This window comes from Phodopus roborovskii, unplaced genomic scaffold, assembly GCF_943737965.1.
Source record: "Phodopus roborovskii unplaced genomic scaffold, PHOROB, whole genome shotgun sequence".
Lineage (NCBI taxonomy): Eukaryota > Metazoa > Chordata > Mammalia > Rodentia > Cricetidae > Phodopus > Phodopus roborovskii.
The window spans coordinates 50,041,278-50,056,510 of NW_026126407.1; the positions used below are offsets into that span (position 1 = coordinate 50,041,278).

At 50.5% G+C, this 15,233-nt stretch overlaps 1 protein-coding gene across 1 annotated transcript; it reads right to left on the reverse strand.

Moving 5' to 3' along the window:
• Positions 1–5: 5 nt before the first annotated feature.
• Positions 6–7,767, reverse strand: Bicdl2 (BICD family like cargo adaptor 2). The gene is made up of 10 exons (XM_051181280.1): positions 7,679–7,767; positions 6,160–6,454; positions 2,941–3,156; positions 2,694–2,810; positions 2,463–2,609; positions 1,574–1,765; positions 1,307–1,456; positions 897–1,027; positions 562–682; positions 6–470 (listed from the first exon to the last, which is right to left on the reverse strand). Exons 2-10 carry the CDS (start codon positions 6,439–6,441, stop codon positions 309–311), a joined length of 1,518 nt encoding a protein of 505 aa, XP_051037237.1. The 5' UTR covers positions 6,442–6,454; positions 7,679–7,767; the 3' UTR covers positions 6–308.
• Positions 7,768–15,233: the final 7,466 nt, after the last annotated feature.

The following is a 15,233-nucleotide window of genomic DNA, read 5'->3' on the forward strand; positions in this document are numbered from 1 at the left end:
AAGTAAGTATAGTGATTTATATATGGCTCTGACTTATCTTTACACATAAATACCCATTCCCAACCCTGTCCCACAGAAAGGGCAGGAGCCCAGTGCTTAGAGAAGATAGACCTATATGATTCTGCCCTGCCACCCACCTGGAGCTCCTGCCCCAAAGCTGGCCCCTGCTCCCAAAGTGCCTCTGTCCACCTCTTGGGGCAAGGAAGACAAAGGTCTCACTTGGAAATTATCCAGGCCCTGTGGTTCTCTTGGCTGTTAGGAAGAAAATGAGCCCCAGGACGAGGAAAGGTAGCCCTGTTGCTCAGCCCTCAGGTCCTTCGAAAGAGGTTGCTTAGAAATCCTCCATTCTGGCCCGATCCCAGACGAAGTAAAAAGCCAGTCTTTGTGCGTCGCTGGGCTGCTGCAGCCTCATTGAGCTCCTTCTGACGCTGGGAGCGCACCTGCTGTCCAATCACCACCTGCATGTCATCCTGCAGGAGCAGGGTGGGTAAAGGTCAGAGTGGGGGTGGGGTCAGATCAGGATGTATGTCCACCAGTCATGTTCAGAGCCCGCTCTCTCACCTGCCAAGCCTCGAGTTCCTGTGTCAGCGCCACTTTCTGGCTGATGGCTCGCAGCAGTTCCCGGGACAAAGAGTCCCGCTCTAGGGAGACACGACTGAGCTCCAGGGACAGCTTCAGGGCCCTACGAGTAGAAGGGGTAGAGAATGTTCTCCGAAGGCACTGGGGACTCTTGGACACTGGTAAAAAGGGCAGGGGACACTAGCAGCGAAATTTGGGAGGACTGGAGCTTCTGAGTCAAGGTGGGGGTTATATCTTCAGGGCGGTGGAAAATGAGGGCCCAGAAAAGACTAGAGAACAAGGCCCACAGAGGCAGTGGGTGAAAATGCTAGGCTCACTTGTTCACTGCTTCGTCCCGGTCAGAGAGTGCACAGCTCAGGGCTTCCTCTGGATTGTCCTGCGCCCTCAGCTCCTTCTGTCGCTGCAGCTCACCCCGTAGGGTCTGTAGTTCTGTGCGGTACAGGACGATCTGAAGGCCAGGGAAGAAGATAGACTGGTACATAAGTCTTGTAGGGCAACGTGCCCTCCCGCAGCCTGCACCTGTGACGTGACGGGGAGTAGGATAAGCCTTCAGCAGGAGGGATGAAGGGAGAAGTTTAGAGAGGAGAGTGGAGCCCAGAAGGCTTTGGGAACACACAGGCCAGCTCAGGAAGCAACTACAGGTTCACTGAGGAGTGGGTTGGACAGTGAAGATGGGAAAGAACAGGGCATCTTGGGCCTTTGTATCCAGTACTATGCTCTCTCCAACCTCATCCTGCAGCCTGGCCACTTCAGCCTCCTTCTGCTCCAGTGTCTCCACTGGGCTCAGGGATGCTCGCTTCTTGGGGGGCTCCAAGCTCTCTTCCTGGATTGAAGGCTGGGGACTGGATGCCTCTTGGATCTCCGGGGACAAGATAGTCTGTAGGCCAAAGGAATTGATCACTGCTTCATGGAACCGCGGGGGGCAGGAGGGGAGGGGCAGAGTCTGCATCCCTCATTGATTATTCTAATACGGGGTGGTAGGCTGAAAGCTCACCTGGGCGCCTTCACACTCATTAACATGCTGGTCTTGGTCACTGTCAAGGCTGTGGGCAAGCTCCGACTGTAGGGAGGCACCCGACACTTCGGCGTCCTGGAGTCTCGACTCCTCCTCCAGCTCTGAGACCCGCCGCTGCAGCCTCCGCAGCGTGCTCAGTGCCTCTCCAGCCTCGAAACGAGCGCGTTCCAGCTATAGATCATGCAGATCATTCTTACAGTCAGCAGGAAGCCTGCGCTCTGCGGTGGGCCCATAGGGGGCGCCCGAGGGCCGAGCAATGCTAGGGTCAGCACCCCGGTGGACTGGCCCGGCCCCCTCTCGTGAATCATACAGCAATCTGGAATACACACCTCCCCTCCGCAGGCACCAATTTCCTCTCCCGTAAAGCAGGGCGTGTCTGGCATCATCCTCCGGCCCAGGCCTGGCCCCATCAGGTCATCAGGTCCCCTCCCCTGCACAACCTTCATTCTAATTCACTAATTGCTTTGATCTAGCGTTTACTGATCCTTCTGAGTCTCACACACTCACCTCGGTCTTTGAGGTGTATGATACCACCCCTTCTCACAAGCGGGGAAACTGAGGTAGGGTGGGGCTGAGAAGCCAAACCATCTGAACTCAGACTCCCCTCCCTTTCCACTCTTTCACCCTGTTCACAGCCCCAGACCAGGCATTTCTGTCCTGAGCTCTGACCTCAGCCCTCTTCCCCGCCTTCCAGCCAGGCTCCCATGCACTTTAAGAGTGCATTCCCTCACTCCATTCTCTTTCTTGGTTCTCATTTGCCCTCAGGGTCCCACTTGCTCCTGCTCTTGGCGATTTAACTGACCCAGAAAGTCCTGAGGCATTGCCAAGGGCCTAGCTAGCTGCCCCCCACCCCCACCCCTCTGGTCACCTCTAGCTTGTGCTCTTTTCTCTCTCGGCGAAGCAGCAGCAACTCCTCGTGGGTGGTCTGTAGCCTGCTTTGACCTTTGTCCACTTCTTCACGAAGGCCTCGGATCTGGGCCTCCAGGTCCTGCCGGCGGTCCTGCAGCATCTGGTTCTGGGGACAGGTGTCAGAGATGAGGCAGAGGCTGGGGAGGGGGGCTGCTGGGCCAGTCTCAGGGAGCACTCGCTGGTAACTCACCTCTGCCTGCAGACTTTCCAGCCGTGTTCTCTGCTCCGCCCCGGCCAGGGCTTGAGTCTGACACTGCCCCCGAAGGGTGTCCAGCTCCCGCTGCAGGTCCTGCTCGGTCCTGGAGGCCTGGGGTGGGGGTACTGACAATGAAGCTATCCAACGGTCTGGGTTCAACACCAATAGTCTGCCCTGTGACTTGTCCCTCACTGAGGACCAGTGTGTCAGACGCCCTCCCCAGGAGTCAGAGCCATTCTACCTGGGCCAGCTGCTGGCTGAGTCTGAGGTTTTGCTCGCTGAGTTCACTGAGGGCCCTTGCCCGCTCTCGACCACTGTCCTGCTGCTCTGATCGCTGTTCCCCAAGCTGGGCCCGTAGGGCTTCCACATCTCCCTCCAGCTCCACAGCTCTGGCCTCCCACTCAGCACCCCGGGCTGCCAGTCCACGGCGGAGTTCATGATTCTCCTGCTGCAGCCTCTGTGGGGAGGGGAAAGATGAAGCCACCTGGATTGGAGCAAACTCAGAGCCCAGAGACCGGGATGGAGGGTGGGCCACACAGATCGAAAGAGGCCAGTCTGTCTAAGACATAAGAAAGCAAAAGCGGAGAGGCAGAAAGAGTGGGAAGACACCCCGAGAGAGCTGGAAAGCAGGTTCCAGGCAGAACAGGTGGGCTGACACAGGACAAGGGTGGGAGTCATGCCCTGAGGCCCACTCACCTCCTGCTGCCGCCTGGGCTTCTGGACTCGAAGTCGTAAGCGTCGTTTTTGACGCCTGAGTCTGGTAGAATTTAAGCCCCGGCCCATGGCCTCCCACTTCGATGTCTCCTGGAACTTCTGTGGGCCAGCTTGGCCCAACCCCTCTCCTCTTCTCCCTCTAATTAATGCTGGGCTGTCACACTCAGAGCCCCACCCATCAATCTGCCCTCCTCCAAACCTGTTGGACCAGCAAAAGGGGGGGGGGCACGACACACTAAGGTGTCCAGCATGAGAAGACAGACAGGTCTGGGGGCGTGTGTCCACTGTCTCCAGGCCCTCAAAGCAGGAAGGGATGAGCCAGGTGACTCTAACCACAGTTGCTACAGTTCCTAGCAGGTGTTTCAGCCAGGTGCTTTTCTGGCTTTCTATCTGTATTGCTTCATTTTGTCCACTAGAGGGAGCACCAACATCCTCAGATGAGGAAGCAGGGTCAGAAGCTAGAAGGGATGGCAATCTATGTAGTCAAACTTACTCAATATTGCTAGGGTAACAAAGCCCTGGGCAGCTTTGAGGCCCAATTTTCCTGACTGGTGCTTAGTTCTGCTACTTGCAATTTCTGGAAGTCCCTTTAATATCTTCAAGCCCTTGTTCTTCAACCCCTACAGACATACATCATCCCTATTCAGTATTTCCTGTGTTCCTTTTATTCTAGTATCTGGCTAAAGAACTGAGGGAGACCGGCAAATTCAAATTAATTGCCAGAGGGTCACAGGCAAATGGGCACATGCCCGACTCAGGCAATTTCAGAGAGTAAAGGCTGTGGAGGAACTCAGGGAAGTAAGGAGGAGGCTGATGTTTGCATTGGCCCCTGCAGGACAAGGGAAGCCAACCAGAAAGGGGGTTGCTAGTGGAGCAGCACGTGCTACCAGAAGCAATGGCACACGTCTGTAATCTCAGCATTTGGGAGACTGAGGTGGGAGGATGGTGAGTTCGAGGCCAGCCCTGAGCGGCATAGCAAACCTGGGGCAAATGTAAAGGCCCTAAAGGAGCAGGCCTGAGGCACTCAAGGAACTGAAAAAGACCCTGTCAGGAGAGGGGAGGTGAAATTGACATCAGAGGACAGCAGTAGCAGTTCCTGGGACTTTCAGGCCACAGAAAGGAGCTTCAGTTTCATTCTAAATGTGATGGGAGATGCTGGTCCAGGAATAAAGTAATGTGATTTTTTTTGTTTCATGACAGGGTTTCTCTGTGTAGCTCTGGAGCCTGTCCTGGATCTCTGTCTGTAGCCCAGACTGACCTCTAACTCACAGAGATCCACCTGCCTCTGCCTTCTTTCCCAGCACTGGGATTAAAAGTGTGAATTGGATTTTTCTTATTCTCTACTACCAGATTCATAGAGTCCGGGAAAGCTGGGCCAATGTGGGAATGCTGCTGAGCTTGAGGTGGAGATATGCTGAAGCTACACAGCAAATGAAATATGGGATGGGGAATTCGGAACCTGGAGTAGAAAACTCAGCATGGCTGACAGGCATGCCAAGAGTCCTGAGTAACATTCATATCCACATGCTGGCTGGTGGCCTGAGGGAGAGGGTGCAGGGCAGTTGGCCACCAAGGCCACCTGGAGCAGAGATCCAGGTCTATAACATGGGTACATGAAGGTGTTTATAAATATAGGTATGAGCCCCAGGTTGAGAGTGGGGCTGACAGAGTGAAGACCGGATCCTGCAACCCAGGATTGGATAAGAACAAAGAGAAGAGTAGCATTGAGCAGGGTGAAGACTAGCAGTGGCTCCCAGTGTCTGGGTCTGTGGTGGATGGTTGGTGAGCTAGCCTCTAGACTTAGAGAGGACCAACAGCTTGCCCAGGGTCACACAGCCAGACAGGGATCTGAATGCAGATTTTGTTTGTCCTTAAATTATTTGTCATTGAGACAGGATCTCACTATATAGTCCTGGATGGTCTGAAACTTATGTAGACCAGTTTGGTTTCACAGATATCTGCCTGTCCCTGACTCCTAGGGTGCTTGGATTGAAGGTGTGTGCCACCACATCCAGCTGGAGATTATTCATTTATTATTTATTGCTGTACTGTGGACCAAACCCAAGAATGTTACAAAAATGCTTTGCTACTGAGCTAACCTCCAGTCTAGAGTTCTTGCTGGCTTTCTTTCTTTCTTTTTTAGGGTCTCATGTAGCCCAAGTTGGATTCAAATTCAATATGTAACCAAGGATGGCCTTGAACCCTTCTGAACTTCCTGCTTCTACTTTTCAAGGACAGGCTTACTGGCCCCACCATGCCTGTATTTATGTGTTGCTAGGAACCAAACTAAGGGCTTTGTTACTTGGCAAGAATTCTACCAACTCTACCTCAACATACACACACACACACACACACACACACACACACACACATATATATATATATATAATTTTGTTGTTGTTGTTTTGAAACAGGGTTTCTCTGTGTAGCCCTGGTTGTCCTGGAACTCACTCTGTAGATCAGGCTGGCCTTGAACTCACAGAAGTCCACCTGCCTCTGCTTCCCTAGTGCTGGGATTAAAGGAGTGTGCCACCATGCCTGACATTTTCTCTTGGGACAAGGTCTTGTTCTACAGCCTCTAGAGTGCTGAAACTACCGGCTGACACTACCCCTGGTTTCCCTGCCCAGATCGTCTGAGAGGCACCACTCTGCCCACTTGCCCTCCTGGTGCTCCTCCCCTTCCAGGGCTCTCATCCTGCCCACCCCAGTTCTGCCCACCCTCCATGTGTCCCAGAGGCCAGCTCACTTCTTCATGCTCCAAGTGCTGAGCATTCAGTGTCTCTAGCTGCCTCCGAAGCTCCTCATTGCGTTCTAGAAGCATCTTGCCAAGTTCAGCAGCCAACAGCAGGTCCTTCTCTTTCTGTTGCAGCTGCAGGGCCAGGTCCTCTGGTTCCTCTGGTCCTGGACCTGCTCCCAGGAAGGAGTCTCGGCGCTCCAGCACGAAGGGGAAGAATCCTTCATCACCGCTAGGAGAAGTGCCCCCCGACAGCAGCCCACGAGGGAAGCTTGGCCCACCAGGGGAGTCCATGGTACCTGCACATCTGTGGAGACAGTTGTTGCTGCTCTGCAGCCTGCAGCAGCCCCAGGGCTCAATGCCTGGTAGCAAATACCCAAGCCTCCCAATCTTGCAGCCAGGGCCTCCCTGGACCAACAAGGGTTAATGATCCATGTTGGCCACTTGGCTCCGTTAATGACCTCAGGGTAGACTGAGGCAGGAAGCAGGCTGAAATCAGCCATCTTGCCTTCTGATTTCTACCTTCGGCCTTTGCCACACGATCTTTACCTTCAGGAAGTGTTGTCCCTGCACTCTGGTGCCACAAACCACCCTTTAACAGTTCCTGCTCCCCTTCCCAGTCCCTCACCACCTGGGCACTAATCCTAGAATGCAGGTTCACGTAGACTCAGCCTTCAAGGATAAAACCAACTCCATATCCTAAAAGTGCAGGACTCTCACCATTAGGTACCTGAGCGTGTCTTGACCATCGGGATCTAACTCCTTCCCCTTCCAGATCTCTAGCATTTGCTTTCCAGTATTCTGGCTCTGCTTTCTCAGGTCCCGGATGTTTTAGACTTGTATAGCCTTGTCAGCATTGATACCCATTGTCTCCCTCTCTCCTGGATTCCCAATGGAATCTTTTATCTTTATTTTAGCAAGACCCAGGTATTCCTGCCTCTGCCCCTCCTGATTTAGGAACCTTCATCCCCAGACCCCCGATTTCCCTGGGCCTTGGCGCTGGCCCAGCGCAGGGCGAGGTAACAGGTTGTGCCAGCCAGCGCACCATCGCCGCCACTTCGGGTTTCTGTTTACTTCCCGGCCCGCCCCTGGGGATGGGAGCCCTGTGCTTTAGGAGGGAGGGCCGCCCAGGGACAGAGGCTTGGGGGCTCAAGAGAAAAGGCCTGACACTGGCTTCTCCATGCCAATCTCCGGAAGTGTCCCCGCTCCCTATTCACTCCCAGAGCACACGCACACTTGTCCCCCTGCTCTCGACAGGTGGCAAGTACAGTTGAGCCTGAAAACCACAGATGTTACAGAAGTCCTAGTCCAGCTGTCCCAGGTCCAGCTCCAGTGGGTCCCCCGACTCGTGCTTTGGGTATCCAGAGCCTACCCACCATTCTCTTTGCTGGTGGTGTCCTGGTTTCCCGGAGTTTTTTCCAGAGTCCCTAGAGGCCGTTCCTAAGCTCTCTCATCCTGCCCTACCGACCGTTCTTCCCCAACCATGCCAAAAGTCTGGTTGTCCCGCCCTCTGCACCCCCTAGGCTCTCACCTGTCGCCACCGGGCTACCTCCGAAGTTCCCCTGATCCCCGATGTTCTCTTCCGGAGGCGGCGCCAGGTGCAGGCTTGCACAGGTGAGGGGGCGGTGCAGCGAGACGCCCCCTAGTGGTGGGAATGGCCAGGCACTGTCAAAGGAAAGTCACCTCCATCCTCTTAAAGGTCCATCTGGGTACAGTACTTGAACACTTACTACGTGCAGCTCATAGGCTGAGCATAGAAGTCAGTATCATACTCTTCATTCTTGCCTTTGGGATAGGAAATAAGGATAACTCTGGAAACCTTCCACTAAGAAAGCTCTTTTATAGGAACAAATTGTTTGCCTGTGTGACATCCTAAGGAAGCAACTGCTATTGATACTCCATTTTATAAAGGTGCAAGCTGAGGCTCAAGGCTTGGGGAAACCACCAGGTTCGTTTGAAGCACAAGTTGGTTAGTGTCTTAGTTACTTTTCTATTGCTGTGACCAAGCGTCTTATAGAAGATAGTATTTAATTTGGGAGCTCATGGCTCCATAATCATCATGGCAGGGAGCATGGCAACAGGCAAGCAGGCATGGTGCTGGAGCAGAAGCTGAGAGCTCACCTCTGATATAAGGGCAGGAGAGAGGAGAGAGAGAGAGAGAGAGAGAGAGAGAGAGAGAGAGAGAGAGAGAATGAGGGAGGGACAGGGACAAAGACTGGACTTGGTATGGGTTTTGAAATCTTAAGCCCACCCCCAGAAACACACCTCTTCCAACAAGGTTACACCTCCTAATCCTTCCCAAACAGTTCCACCAACGGAGACAAAGCATGCAAATGTATGAGCCCATGGGGGCGAAACCACCACACTTATGAACAGTGAAAGTGTGATGTTAACATCTTTTGGGGTGGCAGGGTCTCATGTATCACAGGATGGCCTCAAATTCACTAAGGAATAGAGTATGACTTTGAGCTTCAGATGTTTCTGGATGGTAGGATGGCGGGCATGCACTCTTATTTTATGCTATGGTGAGGTTTGAACCCAGAGCCTGGCATGTGCTAGATAAGTACTCTACGAACTGACTATAGCCCCAGCCCTAGCAACTTATTCTTTAATAAATTCCATGTTACATACAGGACACTGGTGACAGTGCACTTAGGATGGCTTGCCTCTAAACACACCAGAGTTCTTTCATTTTGCAGAGTTGGGTCCCACGTTCTAGTAAGGCCAGCAGCCATGACATGGAGGGGTGGGATCCAAGGAACAGCCCATAAAGTAGGACCCCAGCCTTGGTCCTGTGGCTTGCCATAATTTTCCTCAGACACCATGGTCCCCTGAGGAGACAAAGGACAAGAATTCCAGACCACATAAAGAGGACAAATAGATCTCTGGGAAAGTGGTCTGCTGGCAAATGTCCAACAACAGTCTCTGGGAGAGCAAAAGCCACAGCGTGATGCATTTACCAGTTTCTGTGGTAGGGACACTCCCTCCAGGATGAGTGAAGCTACTGCCAGGCTATCATCATCTGAAGGTATGTATGTAGTTGAGAGAGTGCTGCGGAAGCAGAAGGGGGAGATGCTGGAGTTGAACCCAGTGTCTCCACATTCTACCCACAAGCTCTGCCTCGGAGCTATAGTCCTCACAATCTGCTTTTCCAGCTGTTCTGTGTGTCTCTGGCAGGGGTTCAGGACACCAGAGTCTTGGGAAATTGGAGGCCTTAGGTCTAAAAATTAGGAGGTAGGCTGGGCACTGATGGGGCATGCCTTTAATCCCAGCACTCAAAGGGGCAGAGGCAAGTGGGTCTCTTGAGTTTGAGGCCAACCTGGTCTACAGAGGACCTGAGTTCAATTCCCAACAATCACATGATGGCTCACAACTATCTATGATGAGATCCGGTGCCCTCTTCTGGCTTGAAGGCATACAAGCAGACAGTACACTGTATACATAATAAATAAGTCTTTTAGGAAGAAAGAAAGAAAGGAAGGAAGGAAAATCAATGGCCAGTCACTTGGAAGCCACCCAGGGCACCTTGCTCAGCCCACCTTGGCAGAAGCGCTCCAATTAGTCAGGTGCTGACCTCATCTGGACATGATGAGACTAGGGCCCTCCTTCTGGGAGGCTCACAGCACACCCAAGATGTGGGAAGGGGGTGTAACCTATAAACTGGAAACAAACCAATAAAACAATAGAGCAAAGGAGCTTAGTTCATGGATGCTGACATCACGTGGCTTCAGTTCTAATTACAGTTTGGCTATTGGCCAGAGATGTGTGTGCCTGTGTCATTCGGCTGACTAACCCTGCGGCCCTCAGTTCCCTTATCTGTAAGTAGGGGCAACAGCAGCTCCTGGCTCTCAGGAGTGTAAAGATTCAATGAGAGTAAAGAACTGCATTTGGTGACTCACCTGTGTGTTCCATTGTTCTCCACCCCCACCACAAACCTATGAGGTCATCCCAGTCACAGGTGAGGAACCCAGATGTGAGAGGTAATGTCAGTTGTTTGTGGGTACATACAGACCCTCACCCCAGATTGTCTAGCACAGGGCCCCAGACACTCTGTGGATTTTGTTTTAAGATGGTATCTTTTTATGTCAGTCTGGCTGTGAATACTCATTCTGCTTTAGTCGCTACAGCCCCAGTTTTTGGACATGTGAATCTAGTCCCCAGCTCTCTGCCTAGCTTTAGGCCACCCTATACTTGGAGACTTCCAGCCCCATCCCCTTTTCTCTACTCCTGTGGACAAAGGTGGGCAGTAGGGACAAAGTGTCACCAGGGAGGCCCTGGAGGAGCTGGATGTGAGGGACCACTCAGCAGCTCTCTCATGCTCTTCAGTAGGGCTCACAAGCAAGGCAGCCTTCTGGAGGCCTGTGCCCAGCTTCCAAGCCTATTCTCCTCTCCTCTCCATCCAATAGCCCTACTGAACCATAGCTAAGGGAGGTGGGAGGGAGTCTCTTTCTTGGGGAGATCTTCCCAGATTTTAAAGCACCTTAGCCATGCTCTTCTGGGCACCTAGAAGCCAGGAGGACAACTTTATATGGTCCCCCCCTTCTCTTCTGCACAGATAATGGGAGGAAGAGCTTTCTTCCGAAACACAGTGCCTCCAGGCTTTTATGACATATATGAGGTCTATGAACAAGGAGTACATTGTGGGGAGGACTTAAAATCTTTGTATGAAATATTTCACACTGAATGCTTTATTAATTTTTAAAAAATTACATAGAAGCTTTCAGAATGTCAAGAAATAGCTGCGATGCCTTTTGCAACTACAGAGCAGTATTTAGTAATATAGTGATGTCATATATGCTCTATCAAAGACAACTAGATGAATGAAACATTGTGCCTAATATAGCTAGTTTATTCTGTACGTCAACAAGAACTGCTTCAAAGCTTGCATGTAAGAGGCTGAGGTTGGAAAATGGTGATCTTGAGTCTATCTCAAAACCTACAACAAACAAGCTTCCACATCCACAGCCTTGGTTGTCTTTCCCAGGACAGCTAAGGCTACTTTGAGAAACCCTATCTTGAAAAGCCAAAGTAGTAGTAGTAGTAGTAGTAGTAGTAGTAGTAGTAGTAATAATAATAATATCCTTTCCAGGATTTTCTTCAGTTTAGCAGGCTTTTATTTGTTTGTTTTCAGTACCAGGGTCTCACACATAGTGTGCAAATGCCCTTGACTACTGGGCTAATATTGCCAGCACCCTTTTATTTTGTTTTGTTTTTGAGACAGGATTTCTCAGTGTAATAGTCCTGGAACTCTCTGTAGACCAGGCTAGCCTTGAACTTACAGAGATCCACCTGCCCCTGCCTCCTGAGTGCTGGACTAAAGGCATGCACCACTACTGCCTAGCCAAAATACTTTTTTAAAAAGGGTACTGGCAGAGCCCAGCATTGGTGGTGCATGATTTTAGTCCCTGTGTTGGAGAGGCAAAGGCAGGCAGCTCTCTGTTCCAGATCAGCCTGAACTACACCTGAAGTCCCAGGACAGCCAGAGCTATCATAGAGGGGAATCCTGGAGGAGGAGTGGGAAGATATTTTGAAGAAACCAGCACTTGGGAGTCAGAAGCAGGAGGATCTCTGAGAATGTGAGGCCAGCCAGAGTTACAAAGTAAGTCCCTGTCTCAAAACAAAACAAAAGGTCATGGGAGAGAAACAGACTTTGCTTTTAGCCTCCTTGTCCTCACTCCCCACAGCAGGGTCATCCATCTTGATGCTGAGGCAACCCTTCACCAATATTAGAACCAACTTCTGGATTCCAATGTAGATTGAAGATCAGAAGCTCTCCGGGAATCTTCCAGGTCTTCAAGCCAGACTGGGACTGATGAGGCATCCAGCCTCCTGGGCTGATCAACTTGGAGACCTTCCAGGCCTCTCTAGTTCCGGACAGCCATTGTTGAACTACACAGCAGACCACACCCTACTGACTGACGCTTTGGATACCCAACACAACTGCTAATCCAATCCATGTCCCGTCCCTTTTGACTGTGGATAATTTCACCCAAAATGGATCTAAGTTCAAAGTACTAGTTGTAGGGGCTTCGGATGCAATTAGCCCCTCGTTTTCCCATCATTCCCCTATAAGCCTCCATGGGCACAGGTGGAGTGTGGAGAAGCTAGCTCTGGAGTCTTTTGGGTGTCCTGTGCTCACTGTCACCTGCTGTGAGAGGGATGCCATGAGGCAGCACTGCCAGCTCTGTGTGAGGGACCCTGGAATTCAGAAGGCTGGGCTCCAGGGCCTCGAATCCAGAGAGACCTGCACCACTCCCTGGCCACTCCCTTTGTATTCGAAGAGGGCCACCACTCTGAGGACGGCTGGAACTTGAGCAAGGAGCTGCTTACTGAACCTTGTGGTTTCCTGCCTTGGGGCTGTTGGGGACACAAACCGGCTGGCTGATTCCTACACCTGCAACCCAGAAGTAGGTACAGGCGTTTCCAGGAAAGCAGAAGCTCTCCAGCGTGCCAGCACAGAGCCCATTCTCAAAGCTTTGCTCTTTCGGCTCTATGTGCTCCAGGTAGCGACCACTGCAGCCTGAGAAATCAAGTGTTGGTGATTTAGAGTGATGTCCATCGTTTGCTCCCGGTCAGCCACCATCTGTTGTAGCCACAGTCTTGTTGGCAGCCAACCCAACGCCAGTAACAGTGGATCCCCAGCTTCTTCCTCCCCTTCCCTTTGGTGACCAGGAGCCAAGAGATTTCTAGGTGCTTCATTGGACCGTCCTTTGAAGACAGGAGGCCTTACCTAAGCTCCTGCTTCTTTACCTCTCATGGAAGGTTCTTGCCTTTTGGCGTGTTACATATCTTTATTATGTAACAGGAAAAATATTTTGTGACAAGCACTCACTATGTAGACACCATCAGACTTAGCTTCTTTGGGTGATATTCAAAACAGAAGAAAGTCAGTGAAGGCCAGGTGTGGGGCCTTTTGTTGTATTTTCAGCACTCTGAGGCAAGGGAATGTGGGAGTCTGAGAGATCAGCCTGGGCTGTATAGTGAGTTCCAAGCCAACCTGGACTGCATTATGAAACTTTGTCTCATAATTAAAACAAACAAAACAAAAAATAACTGTGGATATGGCTCAGTGCTTAGAGTGCTCACCTAGCATACTTGAGGCTCTCAATTCAACCCCCAATACCACATAAATCATGCATGGTGGCACAGCCTGTAATCCCAGCACCCGGAGAGATGAAAGTAGAGGAGCAGTAGTTCAAAGTCTGCCTGGGCTACATAAGACTCAGACCAGATGAAAAAAGAAAAGAAGAAAGCCTCTTATAGGACATTCAGATCCTTTCTCATTTCCCCTTTAGGTGAAATACAAGTTTTCATTTCTCTTTCATAAAGGCCTTTACCAGTTCTGTTAGGTCATCAAAATTTTCCTTTCTCTTTTGCAGATGCCCTCTCCCACTTAGAACACTCTTAAAAAGCCATGCCTGTAGTAGCTCATCCCGAAGCTCAAACACTTGGAAAGTAGAGACAGGAGCAGCAGGGGCTAAAGAGCAGCTTCAGCTACCCAAGTTGAAGGTCAGCCTGGGTGAAAAGGAGGGAGAGAGGGAGTGCCTGGGATACACACACACACACACACATACACACACAGAGAGAGAGACAGAGAGACAGAGAGACAGAGATAGAGAGGAGAGAGAGAGAACATACTGTGATCTCTACTGATCTCTACTCTCATTCCTTGTTTTCCTCCAGGAAAATGTGTGCCACCAATGTCTGGGACGACTGTTTTCTGATTTCCTTGCCTGTGTTTATCCTCTGCCTGCTTCTCATGCCCTTAGCACTCTCCTAGAGCTAAATGTATTGGTCAACAGCTTGTTTTTTTCTTTAGTGTGTGTGTGAACATACATATGGAGACCAGAGGTCAATGTTGCATGTTATTCAATTCTTCTTTTCTTTTTATTTATTTATTTTAGGTATGAGTGCTTTATCTGTATGAATGTCTGCCTGCTAGAAGAGAGCATCAGATCCTACTAGAGATGGTTATGAGCCACCATGTGGTTGCTGAGAATTGTACTCAGGACCTCTGGAAGAGCAGCCAGTGCTCGTAACTGATGACCCATCTTTCCAACCCCCTTTACTTTTATTTTTAAAATATTTTATTATTTACTTATGTGCATGTCTGCATATATATGAACACATGCATGTGAGTAGTTCCTGTAGAAGCTAGCCCCTTCATCTTTTCTTTCATTTGCATTTTGATTTTTTGTTTTCATTGTGCTTTTGAGGGGATCTCTACCAAGCTTGTAACTCAACTTGTAGATCAGGCTGGCCTCCAACTCATAGAATCGACCTGTCTCTGCCTTCCAAGTGTGGGGATTAAAAGCGTGTGCCATCATACCAGGCTCCATCTTTATTTATTTGTTTGTTTGTTTGTGTAACAGTTCTGACTGTCCTGGAACTCCCTTTGTAGACCAGACTGGTCTCAAAATCACTGAGATCCACCTGTCTCTGTCTCTCAAGTGCTGGGTTTAAAGGTGCATGTGTGCCAGTATTACCAGGCTTCGTCTTTATTTTTTGTGACAAGGTCTTGTGCTGCCCTGAAGTTCAGTGTTTCAGCTAGGCTGGCTTGCCAGGGAGCCCCAGGGATGTACTTATCCCTTCTCACCCTCCAGCAATGAGGTTGCAGATATGGAGCTCTAGGCTCAGCTTTTTCCATGTGTACAGGTACTTTTCTAAATGAGCTATCTCCTCCCAGCCCTTGGTCAGGCTTCTTCTTAACATACTAGAATGCTCTGACATTCACTATAATTACATGAACTAGTAATATCATTAGATTTGAAAATCCTCAAATTAAAGAGGTTGTGGAAGAGTGTAATGGATATTCACCACTTTCTCTCAGACTGTGAACACTATATGAACAAATGAACACTTACCATTCTGGCTAGACCATTGTCTACTTTAGCTCGTATCTCCAGAGGACAAGGATTTCCTTTCTCTCTTTCTCTCTCTTTCTCTTTGGTTTTCTGAAACAGGGTTTCTCTTGGGGCTTTGGAGGCTGTCCTGGAACTAGCTCTTGTACACCAGGCTGGTCTCAAAGTCACAGAGATCCACCAGCCTCTGATTCCTGGAACTAGTTCTACAGACCAGGCTAGCCT

Bases quoted from the DNA above. Each gene is read 5' to 3' on its own strand.
- Bicdl2 (XM_051181280.1), bottom strand. From the start codon at position 6,441: ATGGACTCCCCTGGTGGGCCAAGCTTCCCTCGTGGGCTGCTGTCGGGG. The intron at 3,157-6,159 runs GTGAGCTGGCCT...CCCTCCCCACAG, and splicing joins AGCACTTGGAGCATGAAGAA to AGGCTGCAGCAGGAGAATCA. The intron at 2,610-2,693 runs GTGAGTTACCAG...ACCTGTCCCCAG, and splicing joins TGGAAAGTCTGCAGGCAGAG to AACCAGATGCTGCAGGACCG.